The sequence below is a fragment of the Solanum pennellii genome, chromosome 8 (assembly GCF_001406875.1).
Source record: "Solanum pennellii chromosome 8, SPENNV200".
In the NCBI taxonomy this organism is placed as follows: domain Eukaryota; kingdom Viridiplantae; phylum Streptophyta; class Magnoliopsida; order Solanales; family Solanaceae; genus Solanum; species Solanum pennellii.
The window spans coordinates 65,938,597-65,959,856 of NC_028644.1; the positions used below are offsets into that span (position 1 = coordinate 65,938,597).

At 32.6% G+C, this 21,260-nt stretch overlaps 3 protein-coding genes across 3 annotated transcripts; 2 read left to right on the forward strand and 1 right to left on the reverse strand.

Annotated features, from left to right (window-relative positions):
- Nucleotides 1–4,986: 4,986 nt before the first annotated feature.
- LOC107028711 (beta-amylase 3, chloroplastic) lies at nt 4,987–8,584 on the forward strand. The gene is made up of 4 exons (XM_015229881.2): nt 4,987–5,676; nt 6,194–6,404; nt 7,144–7,254; nt 7,341–8,584. The coding sequence occupies exons 1-4, from the start codon at nt 5,150–5,152 to the stop codon at nt 8,130–8,132; spliced, it is 1,641 nt and encodes a 546-aa protein (XP_015085367.1). The 5' UTR covers nt 4,987–5,149; the 3' UTR covers nt 8,133–8,584.
- A 640-nt stretch (nt 8,585–9,224) lies between these two features.
- On the reverse strand, nt 9,225–11,808 carry LOC107027096. Its single transcript, XM_015228267.2, has 3 exons — nt 11,626–11,808; nt 11,356–11,476; nt 9,225–9,658 (listed from the first exon to the last, which is right to left on the reverse strand). Exons 1-2 carry the CDS (start codon nt 11,691–11,693, stop codon nt 11,359–11,361), a joined length of 186 nt encoding a protein of 61 aa, XP_015083753.1. The 5' UTR covers nt 11,694–11,808; the 3' UTR covers nt 9,225–9,658; nt 11,356–11,358.
- Nucleotides 11,809–13,654: 1,846 nt separating this feature from the next.
- On the forward strand, nt 13,655–20,814 carry LOC107026912 (novel plant SNARE 11). The gene is made up of 10 exons (XM_015228031.2): nt 13,655–14,094; nt 14,205–14,297; nt 14,994–15,087; nt 15,187–15,224; nt 16,523–16,611; nt 17,606–17,685; nt 18,999–19,055; nt 19,163–19,255; nt 19,340–19,414; nt 20,342–20,814. The coding sequence occupies exons 1-10, from the start codon at nt 14,018–14,020 to the stop codon at nt 20,429–20,431; spliced, it is 786 nt and encodes a 261-aa protein (XP_015083517.1). The 5' UTR covers nt 13,655–14,017; the 3' UTR covers nt 20,432–20,814.
- The last annotated feature ends 446 nt before the right edge of the window (nt 20,815–21,260 follow it).

Consider the following 21,260-nt stretch of genomic DNA (forward strand, 5'->3'; position numbering starts at 1 on the left):
ATTAACTTAATTCAAATGGATGACCTTCAACTACAAACTTCCATGAATTTATTTTTATTATAATACGATGTATCATGTATATGTTAAAACTGACCCTAATTAAAATTGTTAATATCATAAAGATTTTTCTCATTGTCGTAGAATAGTCATTATTATTGCTTAGGTTTCATATCACCGCTCTAACTTATTTGGAATTGAGTCATAGTTATTGTTGTGATTATAGTATGTAATTATAAAGAATTAATGCAATGATTACGAAGCAGTATGTGGCATAGCAATGGAACTGTTCACGATTGGATATTTTAAACCAAAATTTTGATACACAACATATTTAAAATCTCTCAACATAATTTTGTGCACACTTGAACTCACAAGTATCTACAAATTATATAATAATAACGACATTACTTTCGTAACAATCAAGAATAAAAAGATATATACTTAGCATATTTTTCAAAAAAATAATTTATCGGGTCGTATCCAAGTGTACATTTCACAAATTTAATTGAAAGAATTCAAAAGAAAGAGTTGTTGCTAAAGCAAAAATAATCGATTACGGCAACTAATATCTTAAAATCGCTAAATATGTATTTTCAGAGGCAATTAATATTCTCCATAAATATCCCTGAAAGTATATAACGACACTGATCTAATGATAATTAATTAATGTCAATAAAGGTTTTAGTACTCTTCGTAAATATGCATATATATTGTCTATAAAAATATATATTTTGAGCATCTGTTAGTTTCAAGCAAACTTGATCTCTTCTTATGCTCAAAAAGAGGAGGAAGAACTATGAAAAATTTATCAACTTGCGATAAAAGAAGTAGACTAACTGTCTCAATGCTAATATTTTAGGAAGAATGTGAAGGTATACAAAATATTTGTACCTAATATAAAAGTTTTATCATCAAATAATCAAAATAATATAATAACTATCGCAAACAAAAAAGCAATCTGTTTGATTCTTTTAACAAATTTCATCATTAATTTCACCACTAAACTCTTAGTTTCTTCACACATTTACCCTTTTAATTTTAAAATTATTTTATTAAATATTTTAATTCCGCAACTAACTCTTATTTGTAAAATAGAGAAAGACACCAAACAAGTAGAGTTATGTATGTGGGGTTTAAAGTTGGGAAATGACAAACAATTAGCTCTCTTTTTAGGGGACCTTTTATGATAATAATAATTTCAAAGGGGAAAAAGAAAGAGGATTTAGGAAAGAATTAGACCACAAATTTTTCAATTTTATTTTATATTTTTATCGAAATTTATTTTCACAATTTAAATTTAGAATATTCTACTTTGATGTTATTAATTACGCAAGACTCTCTCTTGTATACCATCAAAGAAAATCATATATAGTCCTTATGGGACATTGATATATAATAAGATACAAAGCGATTTAAATTACGAGAATGATCGATATTATTTAATAGTGCTCCTACTAACTTACCTAAGATGTTTAGAAGAATATCACAATGATTTTAGTATTTAATTTTAATATATGTGTGCAATATTTTTTATAGATTTTTTGATTCTTTTTTTATATAAATATAAAGGTTTTTGAGCTTGTTTTTGAATTTAATGGTCTTAATTTTCGATTGTATTTTAAACTTAAGCGTTTTTGCGACATTTGATCCACAAACTCTCTGACTTATTTTGGTGCATTTTTTTGAGTTATAAGGTTTCCTATTATATATTGTTCTATGATGAAAGAATTGTGATGAGGACAAGCTTCCTTCAGTCAATTTGATTTAAGTTATATGACGATGTTTGATTGGTCGAAACATGTCACTTGTACACTCATCATACGTTTTTATTGAACATGGAATTGGCTAGGCATACCATGCCGTTTTGACCTGCGTCATGATTTTATTGACTTGACATGCTACGTCATTTGACACGTGATATCAAATTAAACCTCTAGACTAAGATGAATGTCGACATTAGCAATGTAGGTTCATCATTTATAGTCCAATTTGATGGACTAGCCTAATATATTTAAATTTAATATAATCTGAATTATTTTATAAATTTATATCCAATAAATTTTAAATGATTATCTGAAATAGATGGGACTATTTCATTTTGAATTTGAAACTTTTCTTGTTCTCATTTAGTAACAAGCTCTATATAAGAACATTTACATGATAACAAATATTCAACATAAGAAGATAAGGTTTAATTTCCTCCACAAAATATTACTAGGCAGAAAATAAAATAGCAAAAAAAAAAAAAAAGGCCAAAATCTATCAATTCACCTAATAGCTGTGACAAATTGTTATTTTCTCCCCAATTAAAATAAAGATTTCAACAAAATCTTTTGGTACTCTTTATGTTTTCATGTTTTTATATAATATTTGACCTTGGAATACCTATCCACCGACAACTTTAGATGATTTGATGTCATAATTTCAAAAATTAAACTATCCTATAATACAACGATAATAACATATTCAATAAAAATTATAAACGAAATATACGTAAAGTATAATTATTATTTTTTAAGAAAAACAGATTTGATTAACAGAAAAATAAAAATTACAGCAGGAATATTATAATAATAAATAAAAGTCAAGAGAACAAAATTAATGAAAATAATCCTAATGATAAAAAAAAAAACAGTAATAATAGAAATAGAGAACAATATTGTTTGTTTAGTACGTTGAACAAGTATAGATAGTCTTGAAAAAAAAGTTGATATCGTCTTATTTTTTATTTAGTTTTTAATCTCAGAATAAATTATATCAATATTAATAATTGACATCGAATAAGCTAATTTCATTCAGAGAATGAAATACTAATGTCGAGATATGTTATCTGAATAAATAATTAAAATGACAAATACCCTTAAAATTCCTCTACGAAATTAGGTGGATGATTTTTTTCTAAACAAACAACTTCTTTCTTAAAAATTATATATACAATGCTTGGTCTTAGATTGAGTTAGGTAGTTTTTGGTGGATTTGTTGAATAACTTATAATTCCAAGGTCAATTTAGTTCTATGGTTGACATATTTTAAGAAAAAAATATTTTTTTAAAAAAAAATTAATAATGGAACAATGAAAACATAAATTGAGTCATTTGAACTGTTAAAAAAATAGATAATATTTTCATTCTATATAATGGACTCGACTCAAAGACACTAAAAAGGGATCATCAGTCTCATACTAAACCGTGTAAATGGTCATCCTACAAACCAATTGAGTCATCACGTATTTAAGACAAATATATAATGAATAACTAGATTTGGTTATTCAGCCAAAAAATATTTTTATATATAATTACTAGTCAATTTATATATATTATTTATTTATTTAGCTACGGCTTTTTAAGTTAAATGCAAACTAGAAAATATCCAAAAACTACAGCCAATCCATCACTTTTTTTGTAATTACTCAAAATTCAAAAAGATTTTTTTTTCTCGATAATAAATCAATAGTGTGTAACTATCTATGACATGTAATAATAATTAAAAAAAATTATGGAGAAAAAAAAAAGGAAAATGAAGACTTTGTTTTTAATGTTAAAAAAGTGGTACATAAAGGAAATTAGAGAATTTTTTTGTTTTGGTTATCCACGTTAGTATGAAGTGCACATTTTTGTTTTTTTAGTTATAGGTTAAATTTTGTGGGGTTTTTTATAATCTTGGCAAAAGAATACCACTCATTAATTATCACCACAAATATTTTTTGAAAATTTAGTTGGAAAAAAGAAGACCAGAGATTTCATTATTTGCCATTTATTTATTTTATTTAAACTATGTTACATTATTTTCATAACACTTTTTTCATCGATTCAAAAAGTTTAAGACTTTGAAAAATATCTTGAAGTTAAAGGTCTTAGAAATATCTAAAAATATTGTGCTTTAAATCTATGCTAATAATAAGTGGAGTAATATCTTATCTTACCGTTAAAGCATATTCTAAAATGCAACTTTCATTTGATTATGTTTAGCTTAAGATTTTTAAGATTAACACTCAAACCTCGATTAATTTTACAGAGTATTTTTTCTACTTTCCACAAGCACAAGTAGCCTTATGTTTCGTCTTCACTGAGATTTAAATATACAACATCATGATTTTAACTCAGTTCATTAATCGTTAAACTATACTCTCGAATGCCTAAGGGATGGCGGGGTGGGGGTGGGGGGGTTGGTTCAAAAACAATAAAGGTGACTCAGCCAACACAAGGACTTCTGATTCATCTTTATCCACTAACACGTTTTTGCTAATGTTTCTATTGGGTACAGATAACTTAGAAAATACCAATAGCAGACATGCCATGTGGATTACCCCTTACATTCCCAAGAATATTAACTTACGTAATAATACGCGGGTAACAAAATCAATGTAATCTCACAAGTAGAGTCGACGAAGGATAATATGTATGCGAACTTTACGTTACCTTTACCTTTGTTTAGCACTGACAACAAATTCAATGTAAAACCATAACTCGAGTCTACAGTCTACGAAGGTAGGATTTATGGAAACTTTTTCTTTGCTTAGGACCGACAACAAAATCAATGAAATACCACAAGTAGAGTTTACGAGAGTAGAGTGTATGCAAACTTTACCTTACCAAGAGAGTGGGGTGCGCTCCCGGCTCAAAAGAAAAAGGGAAGTAAAGAAGAAAAAAAGACAACAAAACAAATAACTAAATCATACACTTAAAAGTTCGACAACATTCAACTACCTACCAGTTTCTACTCTAATCCTCGACCGTCAAATTTTCCTAAGTTCAAGTGTAAAGCAGATGACATAACTCTGACTGGATGTATAATTTGACAGTTTTTCTTTCACATTGAAATGATTTTTTTTATTGATTTGGTGAAATATTGAGAACACAAAAAGAGGAATATAAAAATGGTTGTTTATATGTGTCACCACGTCAAGTAGAGGACATACTTTGAAAAAAGTTAATGAACTTTTGCACTTTTTTTTTAACATTCTAAATAGAGCCCACCACCAGACTTGTCTCCTTCATGCACCTCAAACCTATAGGGATCTTGTTTTTATAAATACACATTACCTACATCTTCTATTATCAGCACAAATCATCACACATATATACTCTATTATCAAAAACTACACATTCTGTTTATCTATTTTCTATTATCAAAAAAACAGACACAAGAAATGACTTTAACACTTCAATCATCAGCTTCTTTTATTAATTTCAAAGAAACCAAAGGTGTTAAAACACCTGATGAGTTCTTAGGAATGGTTTCTTTTGCACAAGCCAAGCCATCATCATGTCGGCTAGTCGCGAAAAGTTCGATGCAAGAAGCTCAACTCTCCCATGAGAGAATCATGGAAGTGAGGAAAATTGAGAAAAGAGAGAAGCTACATGAGTTAACAGCTAATCATAGCAATAGTAGTACAAGGGTACGTGTTTTTGTGATGCTTCCACTTGACACCATGACTATGGGAGGGAACTTGAACAGGCCACGAGCGATGAATGCGAGTTTGATGGCGTTGAAAAGTTCTGGAGCTGAAGGGGTGATGGTGGATGCTTGGTGGGGATTGGTGGAGAAAGATGGACCTTTGAAGTATAATTGGGAAGGATATGCTGAACTTGTAAAGATGTGTCAAGAACATGGATTGAAGCTTCAAGTTGTCATGTCTTTTCATCAGTGTGGAGGAAATGTTGGAGACTCCTGCAGGTACTAATAGAAAACTCCTTCTAACAGTTGTTTTATATCTTGCTATTTTACTGTTTTATTTTGTTACAACTCTGCATCAACTACTTTTCTTTTGAGCCGAGGATAAGGTCTGTGTACATCCTACCATCCCGGATATGTTGTTGTTGTATTAGTACACCGCTATTTGAATAGATTCATGAATTATCTAGTTAAGATCTAATGAATTAGGAATTTAGCTTTTCAGTTCTTATAATTCCAAATAACAACACCAGTAAGGCACTTCCTGTCATGCTACTACTGTTTCTTAGATCTTTTAAAGGAAAAATATCCAATGGACTTATAGATCTTAGGTTTCTAACAGTTTTTAATCTTTGGTTATTTTGACCAAAGACCTATTGTGCTGCAATCTTAAGTACTACTAATAGTTCAAAGCTCTTAGAGGAATAATTCAGTTGGAACTAAAATTTCTTCTTACATCTCAGACTTTCAGTTCTAGAAGAAATCAAACTGTCTCTAAGAATTGTTATGGATTTTGCAGTATTCCTCTACCTCCATGGGTACTCGAAGAAATCAGTAAGAATCCTGACCTTGTGTACACAGATAGATCAGGCCGGAGAAATCCCGAGTATCTATCCTTAGGTTGTGATATGTTACCAGTACTCAAAGGAAGAACACCTATTCAAGTATACACTGACTATATGAGGAGCTTCAGAGAAAGATTCAACGATTACTTGGGAAACGTCATAGTGGTAAGATTTCTGCTTTACAATCACATATCCTATGTTATTACTTTAGTAGTACAATTCCTATTAATTCAATATACCTTAAAGCAACATCAACTGAAAACTTTAAGTATAAGCTTTAGAAATCACAACACACAAGCAGGCATAAATTGATATATCTTTAAGGGAGGAAGAACATGAGTTAGTTGGAAGCTGAAGCTGCTAATTAATGTAAAAAGAGAAAAGTTTAAACATAAAAATCACTGCAGGTTGTACTGTCATAGTTCCCTTTTGATAGAGAATAAATAATTCAACCAAATCTAGAAGAAATATTGGCTGAAATAATCTAAACAAAAACAGATCAGGCAATTTTTCCAAAAGAGGAAAAGGTATATAAAAAACAAGTAGAAAGGGCAGCTCAGTGCACTAAGCTCCCATTATGCAAAGGATCCGGGGAAGGGCCGGACCACAAGGATCGAGGTTGTTTCCACAGCTCGAACCCGTGACCTTTTGGTCATGTGGCAACAACTTTACCAATTACGTACGGCTCCCCTTCTGGATAAGAGGAATAAGCAGAGTCAAAAAGTTACTTTATGTTAGTGTCATGTGGTCCACTTAATTTGCTGGTTACGAATCTAAAATGTGGACCACTAAAGTAAATAGAATCATACAAATGACACAGGGGACCTTCTAATATACCCATATCGAATTTTCAAAGCTAAAATGATAGGAAAACTTGAAATTGACATTCTGTTTTCTTCTATAGGAAATCCAAGTGGGAATGGGTCCTTGTGGAGAGCTAAGATACCCAGCCTATCCAGAAAGCAATGGTACATGGAGGTTTCCTGGAATTGGAGAATTCCAATGCTATGACAAGGTAACTACTTGCATCTATGGCTCGAAAAAAGTAGGAAGACTGCCAGATGCTGGAAAAGAAAACTAATGTCTTTTTTGTTAATGCAGTACATGAGAGCTTCATTGGCGGCAGCAGCCAAGGCAGCTGGAAAGGATGACTGGGGCCAGGGAGGGCCTCATGATTCTGGGCAGTACAACCAGTTTCCCGAGGATACTGGATTTTTCCAACGGGATGGAACATGGAATAGTGAGTATGGACAGTTCTTCCTAGAGTGGTATTCAGGAAAGCTACTGGAGCATGGTGACAGAATACTAGCAGCAGGAGAAAGTATATACCAAGGAACTGGGGCTAAACTATCTGGAAAGATAGCTGGAATTCATTGGCATTACAATACTAGATCACATGCTGCAGAGTTAACAGCAGGATATTATAATACAAGACACAGAGATGGTTATCTACCTATAGCACGTATGTTAGCGAAACATGGTGTTGTACTTAACTTTACATGTATGGAAATGAGGGATGGTGAACAGCCCCAGAGTGCAAACTGCTCACCAGAAGGCTTAGTTCGACAAGTTAAAACTGCAGCTAGAACTGCTGAAGTAGAACTTGCTGGAGAAAATGCTCTAGAAAGGTATGATGGAGGAGCATTTTCTCAAGTTTTGGCAACAAGCATGTCAGATTCTGGAAATGGATTGAGTGCATTTACATTCTTACGAATGAACAAACGGTTGTTTGAGCCAGAAAATTGGCGGAATCTAGTGCAATTTGTGAAGAGCATGTCGGAAGGAGGTCGAAATGCTAGCCTTCCAGAGTGTGACTCAAGCAGGACAGACCTCTATGTAAGATTTATCAAAGAGAGCCATTCTAAGGAAGCTACAGAGGTTGCAGTAGTGTAAAGATACTGATCTGTATACATGTAATATAGTTATACCATTGTAGGTTAACAAAGAAAAGTGGCACATAGAGTACTAAAGTGTCATACTCATAGCACCTAGAAGAGTCCACAAGAATTTGAGCCTGTGTCTGAAATTAAACTATAGAAGACAAGAAAAAGAAGCTAAGTATGCCAATCTTTGCCACCCTGGTTCAGAGGTTGTGAAGCTCTGGGTCACTGGAGACAAGAAAAAGAAGCTAAGTGAGTCAACCTTTGTCACCCTGGTTCAGAGGTTGTGAAGCTCTGGGTCATTGGGACAATGAGAACAATGAGACAGTATCATACAAAGATTTGGATAAGCATATTCTGTTCTTTGTACAAAAATAAAAAAATTCTGCCTTCCACATTTATTATTGAAGAAAAAAGGAGCTAATAATATTGCTTCCTACAGATGCATTTTTCTGTTAATATTTACACTTTCTTCCTTCTAGATATCAATTATCAACAGACAACTTACTTACTTGAATAGTTGGATGATAACATTTTACTAGCCCAATGGATATTTCCAGTAAAGAAGATCACAGTCACACTACCCTATTCATTGTAGATAATCATCTGATGCAACAGCCGATGCTGACAGATAAGACACATATAACAATATGGTGATAACTCAAGGCTTTCGAGCCTCAACAGAATTATTTTTCAGCTCTTAGCATTACCTATTTAACCATGTTTAAGAATATTTCACAGTTTATTCAACAAGGTTCACAGCTTAAAGATAATTGTCACACATGTTATCTTCTCAGCCATAGTAAAATGTAATGATCTTAAGCTTATATAACAAAGAAGAAGGTGGCAAATGTTTGGCTATCATGACTTTTTCTCCTGTCGAAAAAAAATAATGGACAGCTATTTGCCATACTTCTCAACTGAAGTTAGCTTGGTCAATAGGTGGATACAGGAAAAGACATTTACACAGACAAAAATCAAAAGAAACAAAAACGAAGTTCAAGTTTTTCCAGATGCAAAAGGTATTGACACAACTGTACAAGATCTTTCAAGATTGTACCTTTTCTCACTTTTACAAGAGGAACAAGCTAACAATGTCAATGTCCTGTGAAAGGCAACAAAGCCATTACCCATTCCAAAAGATTTATAGAACTAGAATAGTTACCAAAATACTACTACTGACATAACTTCCCAGATAGAGTTTCTACTACAGAATTTGAATGGCTGCATGAAATGAGCAAACTAAGCCAGTAATCAAGAATTAACATCCAATATCCAACACAAATATACTACCTTCTCAATGAAGAACATCATTATACAGACTTCTGTCTCAATTGTAAAGGTGATTTAGTTATCATGAACAAGGAAGTAAATTTTCCAGCAGAGGAACAAGAAAAACATGAAATCTGAATTGTCGTCACGGTCTCAAAGAGCTTCTACCAATGTCTATGTATCTTCAGTTGTCTCAGCTTCAACAAGAAATGAGGCATCATTCTCTACTGTCTTCCAAACTCACATCATCTTACTTTTCCTAAACACCTGCAAATTTGAAGATACAGATTAAAAAGAATTGCTTTTATGAAAATTAGCAAGATTAGTTCTGGTGAAGAAATGAGAGATATTGCTTTTGTCTATTAAAAGACGTGGCTGGTTCATTTTTAAGAACAAAAAAATTGAGAATTGAGGCTGGTTCATTTTGTTTAAAGTATCAACTAATAGGATCAAAGTAAAGACTGCACAAAGGCAATAATGACATGCAATTCAAGTATTCATGAACTCTGAAAAGCTTTCAGTTCATTCCTATTTGAGTTATAGTTGCAACTGATTGAAAGAGGACAGGGTATCATCAGCATACCAGAAGGCAAAGAAAGTCGCCCCAAAGCCTTTGATCTAGTGGTCAAAGCGCAAGATGTGTGGTTTAGGACCACATCATGAGTTCGAACCCTGCTGTACATAGAAGACCAGAATTCTAAGTGGAGAAGAGTAGAGGGTCAAAGAAAATCACCATGTTGGCCCTCATGGATTTCTTGGTTATAAAAGGAAGGCAAAGAAAATCATAGCAGCTAGTATGCCCAAGTATTCTTGTACTGCAATCATGTTCCGTCAGATACTTCCACGAAAATCTCTAGAAAGCACTTATTCTAACTTTTCTGGATGTAAACACCAACTTATAACTTTTTAACTACAGAAACCAAAGATAGCACAATCAATATCTTTCCTTTTCCTTAAATGAATGTCATAGTTAAATGAACCTCTTATAGAATACAGACCAATAGACCATGCCATATGTCAAAGTCCTGCTCATAAACAGAGTTAATAAACCTAAGACAAGATAGAAAAACGATTGCCCTCTCGCAAATCCTCAAAGAACTTGTATAAACAAATTAAATCACAAGATGTTCTAAATTTAATAAAAAAAAAGAGTAAATAAATCTTACTTGTGTTTGTTTCAAAAAACTTACTATCTTCCTAAATTTATAAAATCTGACCTTTTTTATTATAAGGTAAGTTATAAAATCTCTTGCTTAATCTATAAGACTTCAGAAGCATAAACAACCTAAATGGGCAATGTTCTCTTAGTATAATCCATCAATACAAGCATCACTAAAGCACAATGTCATCTTCAAGTTAACAAAATGGTAACAACAGCTTTTCCATCGCGGATAAAAGCATCATAAACAAGTAATGAGCATGGTGTGACAGAAGCACACACCAAAGTAGAATCATGTCTATTCATCACAAGTCCACATACTGCTACAGATAGTAAATGAAATAACTGCAGTCATATCTTAACCTTTTCCCATGATTCATCATTGCGTAGCTAAGGCTTCTCGCATATTGCAGTCAAATCCAATTAACATAATACATCTATGTAAGTGGTAAGCCTAAAACCATATCACATCTACACCAGTTTGTTTGGCACGACTTACTAACCCGAAGTTAACATTCTTAGCATTGACCATCTTAATACAAACCCCTCCTTTTCGGATAAAGAAGAAGTACGTAACATATACTCCTCACCCCAAAAACATCTCACCTTTCTATAATTAGAAACAATCTAACTGTAAAAATCCCTTCTTCTTTTTTTTTACCCTTAATAAAATGATTTATCACACAAATGTTCTTAAACCACATATTTTCAAAAGTGTGATACTCTATTTTCTTTCTTAAACTTTGTTAGTGCCACGTAAATTGGGACGGAGTGAATACATATCAAGGATGGTGGGGTAGAATACCTGCTACTCTTGAGAGTGAGAAGGGGTAGGTGAAACGGATTCAGAATTTGAATTTCGAAGATCTTCAATCAAACCTCCAAGCTCTTTACGAGCAGATTCTCTACCAAACATGAACCCATACCTATAAACAACAACAAATTCGTCAATCCAAACAAAACCCATTTTTCAAATTCACTTCTTGATGAAATTAAACAGTTTATCTAACATAAATTGAGCTGAAAAAAACGTTCTTTAACATAGAAAAAGATACGTATAGAGGTGAATAATTACCAGCCAGAAACAGCAGAAAATACACCTGAAATACCAATTGTCTGCAGGAGAGTGAAACCCTTCTGCATATTTATTTATCGAATTTATATGAATGTCTTCTTCTCCGGCAAGATCAAATTTTTGCTTCTCTCTGCAGAGTACGAACAGTTCTGAGGTTTTAGGAATCGGGTTTAATGAAATTTCAAGATTCATGAAGGACTAAAACAGAAATATATTTTTATAAACTTAAGTCCCACTACTTTATGTTTTTTTCACTATCAATAACCTTATTTATTTATTCATTATAGTGGAAGATATTTAACGAGTCTTTTTTGTCTTTCTCTCTTTCTCATTTTATACAAATTTAAATTGTATATAATCGTTCTATACACTTATAATAATACAATCTGTTTTATACACTTCGTTTTTATACAGTTCTCTGCCCAAGTATCCTTCTCTTTCTTGTTTTATACACTTCGTTTTATACAATTTGCTTCAACTGTATATGTATAGCGAATTATACAATTTCATGTTTGCTATGGAGCGCAATTATGCAAACTTTGTTATAGCATACAAGTATGAATTTTTTATTTGTTATATGTGAAAATTGCCCTAACAAATATAATAAAGTTTTATCACTATAGTTTTAATATAAATGTGTTTTACATATTATATTTATAATTTTATTTTCCATAGAGATTGTAGTTTGTCTATTTTTGCTCGTTTGTGTATTACGTTTGTGAATATATAAATAAGGTAAGTATATAAAAATTTCATATTTATATATTTAGTAATTTTTCACAACTTAATTTGTATATTTCATTTGCCAAAATACAAACAGGTTGATTTATTATAAATTTTTCATAAATCATATACAAATAGCTAGAATAAACATATACTAAATTCTAAATTCGTACAATTACAAATCGAATTATATAAATTTTTAATTTATAAAAATCAGGCAAATATCAAAGATTTTGAAAACTGTAATCACATATTACAATATCTTAAAACTATAATTATATTACTTTTTTTCTTCAATATATAACTATAGCACACTGCATAGGCTAAAAATTTATTATATAACATGATTGTTCCTTTTATATCACAATAATAGACCTTTACACAAATAATTGATCAGATTAATAATTATTGTTCTTCATTTACTATATAAAAATTACACATTACATTTATGGTTGGTGATTTAAATTACACCACACTTATCTATTGTGATATAAATACCATATACTTATAGGCTATCTTAAATTTAATCATATACTTATCGACTATCTTAAATTTAAGTAGAAAAATATATGTTAGTCAATTTTTTAGTTTTTCATCGATATTTGGTATTTAGAGAGGTGAACTCAAGATTTAAAGGGTTTGGGTGTATCAATATAAACATAAAATAAAAATAGGCTTAAGTGTGATTCAAACCCTGGTCTAAAGGGTGTTATCTCTACCTTCTACCAATTGCACAAGAGCACTTTTATATTTTTTATGGGGGCACTGTTATCTATAACTTAGTTTCTACCAGTTTTTCAAACTAGATATACATATATACATATGATTTTTTTGAAAGTTACCAGGTGCACATGCACCCCTGCAGTATAGGGTGGGTCCGCCTCTGGGTATTTAAATTGAAGCTGGATTACATCTGAATTCATTTTCTTTTTTAAAAAATATTTCCTATATGATATTCAATGTTCATATTAAAGCTCAACTATATTTAACTTTGCACCATATATGATTCTATTCCGAAAAAATGCTTCTTATTAAAATTGAAAATAATTTCATCCACCGCATCAAATTCTTGGATGGTGCGACAATTTAACTTTATTACATACAACTACCTGAAAATTTGCAACAAAGTAAACGCATGGTGGACCCCACCAATCATTTTCAGACAAACCCCTAATTTGAACTTCCTAAAACATCGGTTAACATTAATATTGCTATAAATATAAATTAGTGTACTAATTAATTGCACTAATTTATAATTACCATTACTATTTTCGTTTTAATTAAAAAACCTTCTTCAAAAACCCCTCCAAAACGCTCAAGCTTTTAAATTCTCAAAAAATATATAAAATATTGAGAGAAAAAAAAATGCCTGCAAAATCACGAGAACAGCTCATACATGGTGGCCTTCTCATTTCTTCTCTGTAATAATAATCAAAAATTCAATTTTTTTCAAACCCTATAATCTCAACTTTCATCAGATCCATAATCAGATCCGATCATTTTTTTTGATCCGATTTGAATCTGCATTGTGTGGTAATCGAATTTGGAATAACGGAAAGTTTCAAATTCGTGAAAATTTTTCCGATCTGATTATCAATTTCGTTAGTTTTTGCGATGTTTTTTTGAGGATCGGCATTGGTTGTGATTTTGTTGCTAATTACATTGAGGAATGGCGTCGTTGTCTGGCCTTAGCGAGGAGCTTGGGGAAATCGAAGGACAAATTTCGGATATTCTTCGAGCTCTTTCGTAAGCAATTTTTTGTTGTGTTTATCCAATTTCAGGAAAAAAAAATGTATCATAAGTGTTAATTGATGTGGATTTTTTTGTTTGTTTGGGTATTTGTATTGTGTTTTTAGAAATGGGTTTCAGAAATTGGAGAAGATTAAGGATTCGAATAGGCAGAGCAGGCAGTTGGAGGAGCTAACAGGAAAGATGCGAGAATGTAAGAGGTATTCATTGCAGATCCCTTTTGGTGATTTATCAATGTGTTTAATTTTGCAATCTGCATTTGCATTTTCTGCAAGAATAGAAAATGGTGAACTTTGTTTGGATGTAGAAGAAAAATTTGATCTTTTTGCTTTCATGAATAGGAATTTAGAAAAAGAAATTGTCAATAAAGGTGCTTACTTGCTGGGATTGGCTGTATGAGTCCTCCATATCCATTTCACTTCAATATGTGAATTTTTTTCATTAATTGACTAGTTTTACTCTGCCTGGTCAACCTCCAGACCCGTCCTTTGTTCGAGCTGGCATTGAATGGGTAATGTATGCTCATCTACAATGCGAAGCTCAAGCAGGTCGGGTTGATTGCAGTTCGAATTTTGTCCAAACGATACATATTTTGAACTTAAAAGAAACAAAAATAATCTGTCAGGAATTTTGTCACGTTCCAGTAAATGACTAAGTATTGTAGTTTAATACCGTATGCCACTTTTTCTTTTTTACCCCTCCTCCCAGGAGCTCCCACCTTTGCAAAAGTTTAATGAGCCATGAGGGTTTTAGCTGATGTAGGAAGTTGGAGAACCGTTAGTTGCGTCTCCCTTTATTTTTCCTTGAATATTCTGGTAATTGAACTATATTGGTATACAACCATGCACTGACAGAGAATTAATTGGACATGCAATGATGACTGATTACTTTGACAGGCTTATCAAGGAATTTGACAGAGAAGTAAAGGATTTGGAATATAAAAGCGACGCAGATACCACCAAGATGCTGAGTGAGAAAAAACAATCAATGGTCAGGTTCACTGGGAAGCTTTTCTATATTGTTGATGACACATTGAATGTATCTACTTTTTTCTGAACTGATCTTTTCTTTTCTCATCTTCCTTTGCAGATCAAAGAGTTGAACTCTTATGTTGCTCTGAAAAAACAGTAAGTTTTATTGGTTAGCTTTACACATTTTCTACTTCGTTTTATTAGTCAGTTGATTTTTGAACTGATCTACTTTTTTAATCATTCATCAATCAAAATATATGATTGCTTCAAATATCTTGGCACAGAAGAATTATATGTACTTCTTTTGTTCCAGAGTGAGTTGTTTGTTAGCTCCTTTACAAATTACAATATACGAGTCTTCTCATTCCCACCATGGGACTCCTTTCAGATTTTATATTGTTAGCTTTGGCTTGTAGAAATTGAAAGGTCACTTTCACTTCCCCAAAGGGTCTTATTGCAGTCCCTTACATCCAGGACAGCTTGATTGGATGTTGGACTGTAATGCTGGTGAAAGTGGATGCAACACTTTGAACAGTATATCCTTGGATGTGCCTGCAATGCTACAAAAATGAATTTTCTTCCCTCAAGACTTGATGCCCACAAATGAACCTAGGAGTATGCAGCAGAGCTAGAATCATTAAATTTAACAACTGATAAGAACATAGCATGTCACTTGTATATTTGCATGAGGTTCATGATTTGGACATCATACAAGGTTTCCAGCTTATTGATGAGTTATTCAAACTCAATATACTCCTTAGATTGTGATACTAGTTGAAGAAATTGACAATATATTCTGTTTCAAGACTTGGATTGTTCATGGTAATAGTTTAGTCTTCAGTTTTCTAGGTAGGTGAATTTGGTCAGGGCCTAGAGACTGGAATTAGCATAGAGGTATAAGATTATAGTTTTTACTGCTAAGTATTACTACTCAAGTCGGGTTAAAGAATAAAGATTAAGGGCGTGTTTGTACGAAAGAAAATGCTTTCCAAGGAAAACAGGTTTTCCTAGAAAATATTTTCTTGGAAAGCAAGTGAGTTTCTTACTTATTTTCTAGTGTTAGGTAAGTAAGCTAAAAAATACTATTCCGCTAGCATTTATATGTAATCTAGCAAAACACTATGAGAGTGGGATGGGGCGGGAGGAGACAATGAACCTCGAATGTCACATATGGAACTTGTTTTCCCTACTTTAACTAAGGAAGCCATTTTTCTCATTTTTATGAAACTTGTATTGGAATGAAAATGGTTTCCTCCATATCAGACATACTAAGACAGTGTTTTTCCTATGCACATACAGAAGTAGCACTTATGTTTTTCTTGATTAATAAAGTGAACTAGAACTTTTGTTTGTATTCAGACGAACAAGAAACACCAACTTTTTGGTTTTGTTGTATATTGTTTCTCTTATTGCTCTGTATTGTAGACTTAATTCCTATGTATGTGATTCTCTAGATATGCAAGCAATATTGAGAACAAGCGAGTAGATCTTTTTGAGGGTCCCGGTGAAGGGTTTGCTGAAGAGAATGGGTTGCTAGCTTCAAGTAAGCAGATCTTTCACTTTTGCATTTTTAATTGTATTCATCCTTCATTTGTCTCTTATCATTATTTTCTTGTGCTGCACTTTGAGTTTTGACATATATCATGCTTTCTTTTGGACTGATATATGATGTATTTCTTCTTGGCTCTCATTTGATGATTAGTAGTCCTATCTTTTTTTTATTGTTCTCACTTGTTTCTGAGCAGAAGAGCTGGTTTTGAGGTTTCTTTTCTGTTATTTGTTGGTTGAGTGGGGTAGTGGAAGCTGTCGTTAAAAAAATACCAGTTCTTGCTGGTAGGTTCTGGTTGAGATTGATACACAATTTAGAAGGTTACTTTGTATAATTCCAAATTATAATAAGCGTCTTTCTACAATTGCTGAAAATGTCTCATAACTCAAACTATTAGAAATGAAATTCTTCTATGTTCATATTGGGCTTATGGTTAGTGTCAAAATTAAAGTTCCACTAGACAACTCTGATCACTTACTAAGATTCAAAATGAAAGTTATTGATGCCTCATCTTCCTCACCATTAAACCAATGTACGATTTAACCTTCACTTTTTGAATTGCCGCTAGTCAAATTGCATAGTGGTGATCGGAAGACTGTACATCTGTAATTTAATCAAAGAGGCATCCTCTATATATGTGATATTTGTATGGGAAGCACAATTAAATGCCAAAGATAATGAAATGAAAATTATGGTCAAGAGGGGTGTGATTCAGAGTGACATTCTTTTGTCTGGTTCAGATGTTCGGAACTGTTTAAGACAAATCTGAAATTAGAGACTAGGTTGTCGTGTATGTTTTCGCAATGCAATCTGATATAATGACTTTTTTTTACATATGCACATATACATACACCACATATTTTGACAACTTGCAATGGAACTTTGATCTCATTTGATTTTTTATTATTCCTTATACATATGTTTTAAAATAAAATTTTCAAAGCAGTTATTCCTATATAAATTTCTGAGTGCTGGTACAACATTGCAGATATGAGCAATCAACAGCTGATGGATCAAGGAAATAGGATGATGGATGAGACAGATGAAGCCATTGAGAGGTCAAAAAAGGTTGGTATATTGTTAATTTGATTTTTTGTATTGCTAAGATGAATCTCAAACTGTATCAATAGTTGGTTCATGATGATTTTAGTTGCCCCGCTATTTCCAGACTAACTAATTATAAGATGAAGAAATGAAACATCTATGAAAAGAAATGAAGCACTGTTATGGTCCTTGCTTAAAATGTGTCAGTACCTTTTAGATGAGAAACATTTTGTTTCTTTTCATTTTATTTCCATTTTTCAGTTTTGGAGATTGTTGTTTCTTGGGAGATATTTGATAGTGTCTTGGGAGTTCTAATCACGATTGAGTCGGACCTGGCTTGTTCTGTATTTGGTAAAGTGCAAATCACTTTTGGGATTAAAGTTGGTTAAAAGATAGGACAGTCGAGATTCATATCACTCAATTGGGAACTTAGTGTGGAACTTGGCCGAGATTTGGTTTTATATCGAAAAAGAGCATCACCTCTAACATCATTTTTTACTCATTGCAATATCATACTTCATGGAAGACTACCATTTGCTTTTTTCTGGGAATGATTTGGACTAATGGATTCCCAAGCTAAGGTTGACTATAACATCGATTCAGTATCAATTATAGCAAAAGGAGTAAATGAAATCTGGATCAAACGAGTGTAATCCCACAAGTTGGGTTCGGGGAGATGTGTGTAACCTTACTCCCTTACCTTGGGAAGGTAGAGTGACTGTTTTTTGATAGACCTTCGGCTCAAGCAAAGTATAATAATAAAATCAAGTATGGGAAAGAAGATGCAGTAGTGAATGCTGAGCATAATGTATAAAAACGTTAGTAGTTCTTTTTTTTTTATCATGAAAATAAATGTCTGGCAACAAAAGTGGGAAATTGCAAATTAAAATCAATTACTAATTGAGAGACTGTTATAGAGGGGTAATTTACTAAGAATATGCTGTTATAGTGATGGACGTTGTTGTTATAAGTAAAATGTTATTATTAAGGTTCCGAAACAAAGGCTCAATATTTCGTCAATAGGATTTGAAACCACTAATTGAGCAATGAAGTTTTAATGTTTTATGGTATCTTAGACTGTAGATTAAATAGCGACGGTTATATTTCGTCAATAGGATTTGAAACCACTAAATGAGCAATGAAGTTTTATGGTATCTTAGACAGTAGATTAAATAGCGACGGTTGCTTTCGTGCATAATGCTTATTAGTATTAGCCTATTAGGAGCTAGTTAAAGCAGGGCATATGATGCCATTTGAGAAGCGTCTCCTGTGAACTAGGGTTTTTTACTTGCTTCATTGTTCAGTAGAATGGCTTTCACATGCTCTTTTCTCCACAGGTGGTTCATGAAACTGTAAATGTTGGAACCGAGACTGCTGCAGCACTGAAGGCTCAGGTATATTATTTGGAGAAAACTGACATGTTTTTGATGCAAAATTGTGATTTTATATTCAGTTGTTGCCCTTGCTTTGTCCTATGACTTATATTTGCCTGCTTGCCCAGACTGAACAAATGAGCCGGATAGTCAATGAGCTAGACTCGATCCATTTTTCAATAAAGAAGGCTACACAATTGGTCAAGGAACTCGGTAGGCAGGTCAATTTCTAAATTGTACAATCCCTCTGTCATTACCTTTTCTTTTTATGTCGTCTTGTGACTCTAAATAAGACCGTTTTTTAGGTTGCCACTGATCGTTGTATTATGGCCTTGCTCTTTCTGATTGTGATTGGGGTCATAGCAATCATTATTGTGAAGGTCAGCTTTCTTTCCCCTTCTTGTGTAGTGTTACCAAATGCATTTGTTTTTCATACCCTTTAACATTCCTCAGTCCTCACGCAAGTAGTATTTATCAAATATTATTTTTTGCATAGTAAACTGTATCCAAGCATAATGTTGGATTTTATCAATCGTACTTAGTTTGCCACTTACAAAATCACCCAATTTGCGATACTGTAGTGATCTTGTACTTGACAATGTTAGTACAATACTGTAAATTACATTTGTTGCTCCATTTGTCTATGCCATCTAGCATTTCATGGTACAATTCTTGTACCTTTTAACCAGAAAACTATTAGAGATCCTAATGGCCTACTTCAAACTATCATTAGAGGTACTTCGGCGCATTAATATAGCATATGAAGTGTCTAGCATAGCATAATTAACCTTCTAGTTTTCCCAAAAAAAGTGCTATTGCTAGTTATCATAACAAAGACTTTTCTTATACATCCAATGTTAGTGCTGTATATTATGAATGTTCACTAGCTAGTCCAATTCTGAAGTACTGTATATAAAAGTCACAGGAGCACATGGGAAAGTGCAGCTAAAGGTGGGTAGCTGATCTTTGAATAGGAGATACATGATAATTATGGAAATTCCGATGAATAATTTTATGCAAGCAACTTGCATTTCCATTATTTTGTCATGAATGCAGCATTACCATTCTTTCGTTAGTAGTGTGTTCCCGAAGGTTCTTTATAAAAGAGACGACTTTCAACTTTAGTCCCCGTTAGTAGCAGCAATGATAGTGATAGAAATTAAAGTCGTCAGTTTGTAAAGACTTCAGAATTGGAGATGTATCATTTGATGGAACCCACTGTTCACTTCTTCAGAAGGCTTTATCATTGGTATTTGGTGCAATGACATATCTTGAGGCTAAAACTACGTTAACTTTTGGATTTGCAGATTGTAAACCCACATAACAAAGACATCCGGGACATCCCTGGATTAGCCCCTCCAGCACCCAGTCGACGATTACTTGCTTATCCTTACTGAAATCTTGAAGCCAACCATATTCACAAGGATAATGTATTATCTACTTCCCAGCGGATTTACTTGGTTTTTGACTTAAGAACAGAGAGTGACCGAGCACACGAGCAAGGCAGGGGATGAAGGAGAATGCCTAATTCAGAAAGAAGAGTCTCCCATCTTCTCTCTGGTAATGATAGTTTTCCATTCTTTGTGATGTTTAATGAGATAGATTCATATGATATTTGTTTGTATGATTATTATCTTTAACTCTAGATAACTGGAACTTTTTCATTGAGGAAAATTTGAACTACACAAAGCAAGCTTTGGCACTGGTTGATTTGTGCATAGACCAGTATTGTATAATAGCATCATTAATTTTACTATACTTATAAACCTCTTTTTACTTATTGCTTATTATTCCAACAAGTTGATGCTAATCACTAGCAAGATAAGTGGAAAATAATTTGAATATATTAGGCTTTTGTTGAGTGTTTTTCCAACTTAGTGTGTTTGTCAAATTAGACTAGTTCTGCTGTATTACCTTTTTCCCTTTTTTTGTGATCAATCACAGAAATGCTATCTTTGAAAAGTGGAAATTTGACAAAACATAGTCACAATAATGATTGCTATGACCCCCAACCAAATTTAATGTAAAATATTGAAAATTAAATTTATATATTAAACAATTATGTAAAAACTTGGGTCTGATGCCAAACCATCTTTTTATCGTTTTGAGGTAGGACAAGGTCTGCATGTAAACTTTACCCATTTTATTCGGCAGTGACCGATCTACCTTGGTCCAAGACGTTCGTCGAAAAATTATGCTATAATTAAATTTTAATTTTATAAATAT

Bases quoted from the DNA above. Each gene is read 5' to 3' on its own strand.
- LOC107028711 (XM_015229881.2), top strand. From the start codon at position 5,150: ATGACTTTAACACTTCAATCATCAGCTTCTTTTATTAATTTCAAAGAA. The intron at 5,677-6,193 runs GTACTAATAGAA...TGGATTTTGCAG, and splicing joins AATGTTGGAGACTCCTGCAG to TATTCCTCTACCTCCATGGG. The intron at 6,405-7,143 runs GTAAGATTTCTG...TTTCTTCTATAG, and splicing joins ACTTGGGAAACGTCATAGTG to GAAATCCAAGTGGGAATGGG.
- LOC107026912 (XM_015228031.2), top strand. From the start codon at position 14,018: ATGGCGTCGTTGTCTGGCCTTAGCGAGGAGCTTGGGGAAATCGAAGGA. The intron at 14,298-14,993 runs GTATTCATTGCA...TTACTTTGACAG, and splicing joins AAGATGCGAGAATGTAAGAG to GCTTATCAAGGAATTTGACA. The intron at 19,056-19,162 runs GTATATTATTTG...CTGCTTGCCCAG, and splicing joins CTGCAGCACTGAAGGCTCAG to ACTGAACAAATGAGCCGGAT.
- LOC107027096 (XM_015228267.2), bottom strand. From the start codon at position 11,693: ATGCAGAAGGGTTTCACTCTCCTGCAGACAATTGGTATTTCAGGTGTA. The intron at 11,477-11,625 runs GTAATTATTCAC...TGTTGTTTATAG, and splicing joins TTTTCTGCTGTTTCTGGCTG to GTATGGGTTCATGTTTGGTA.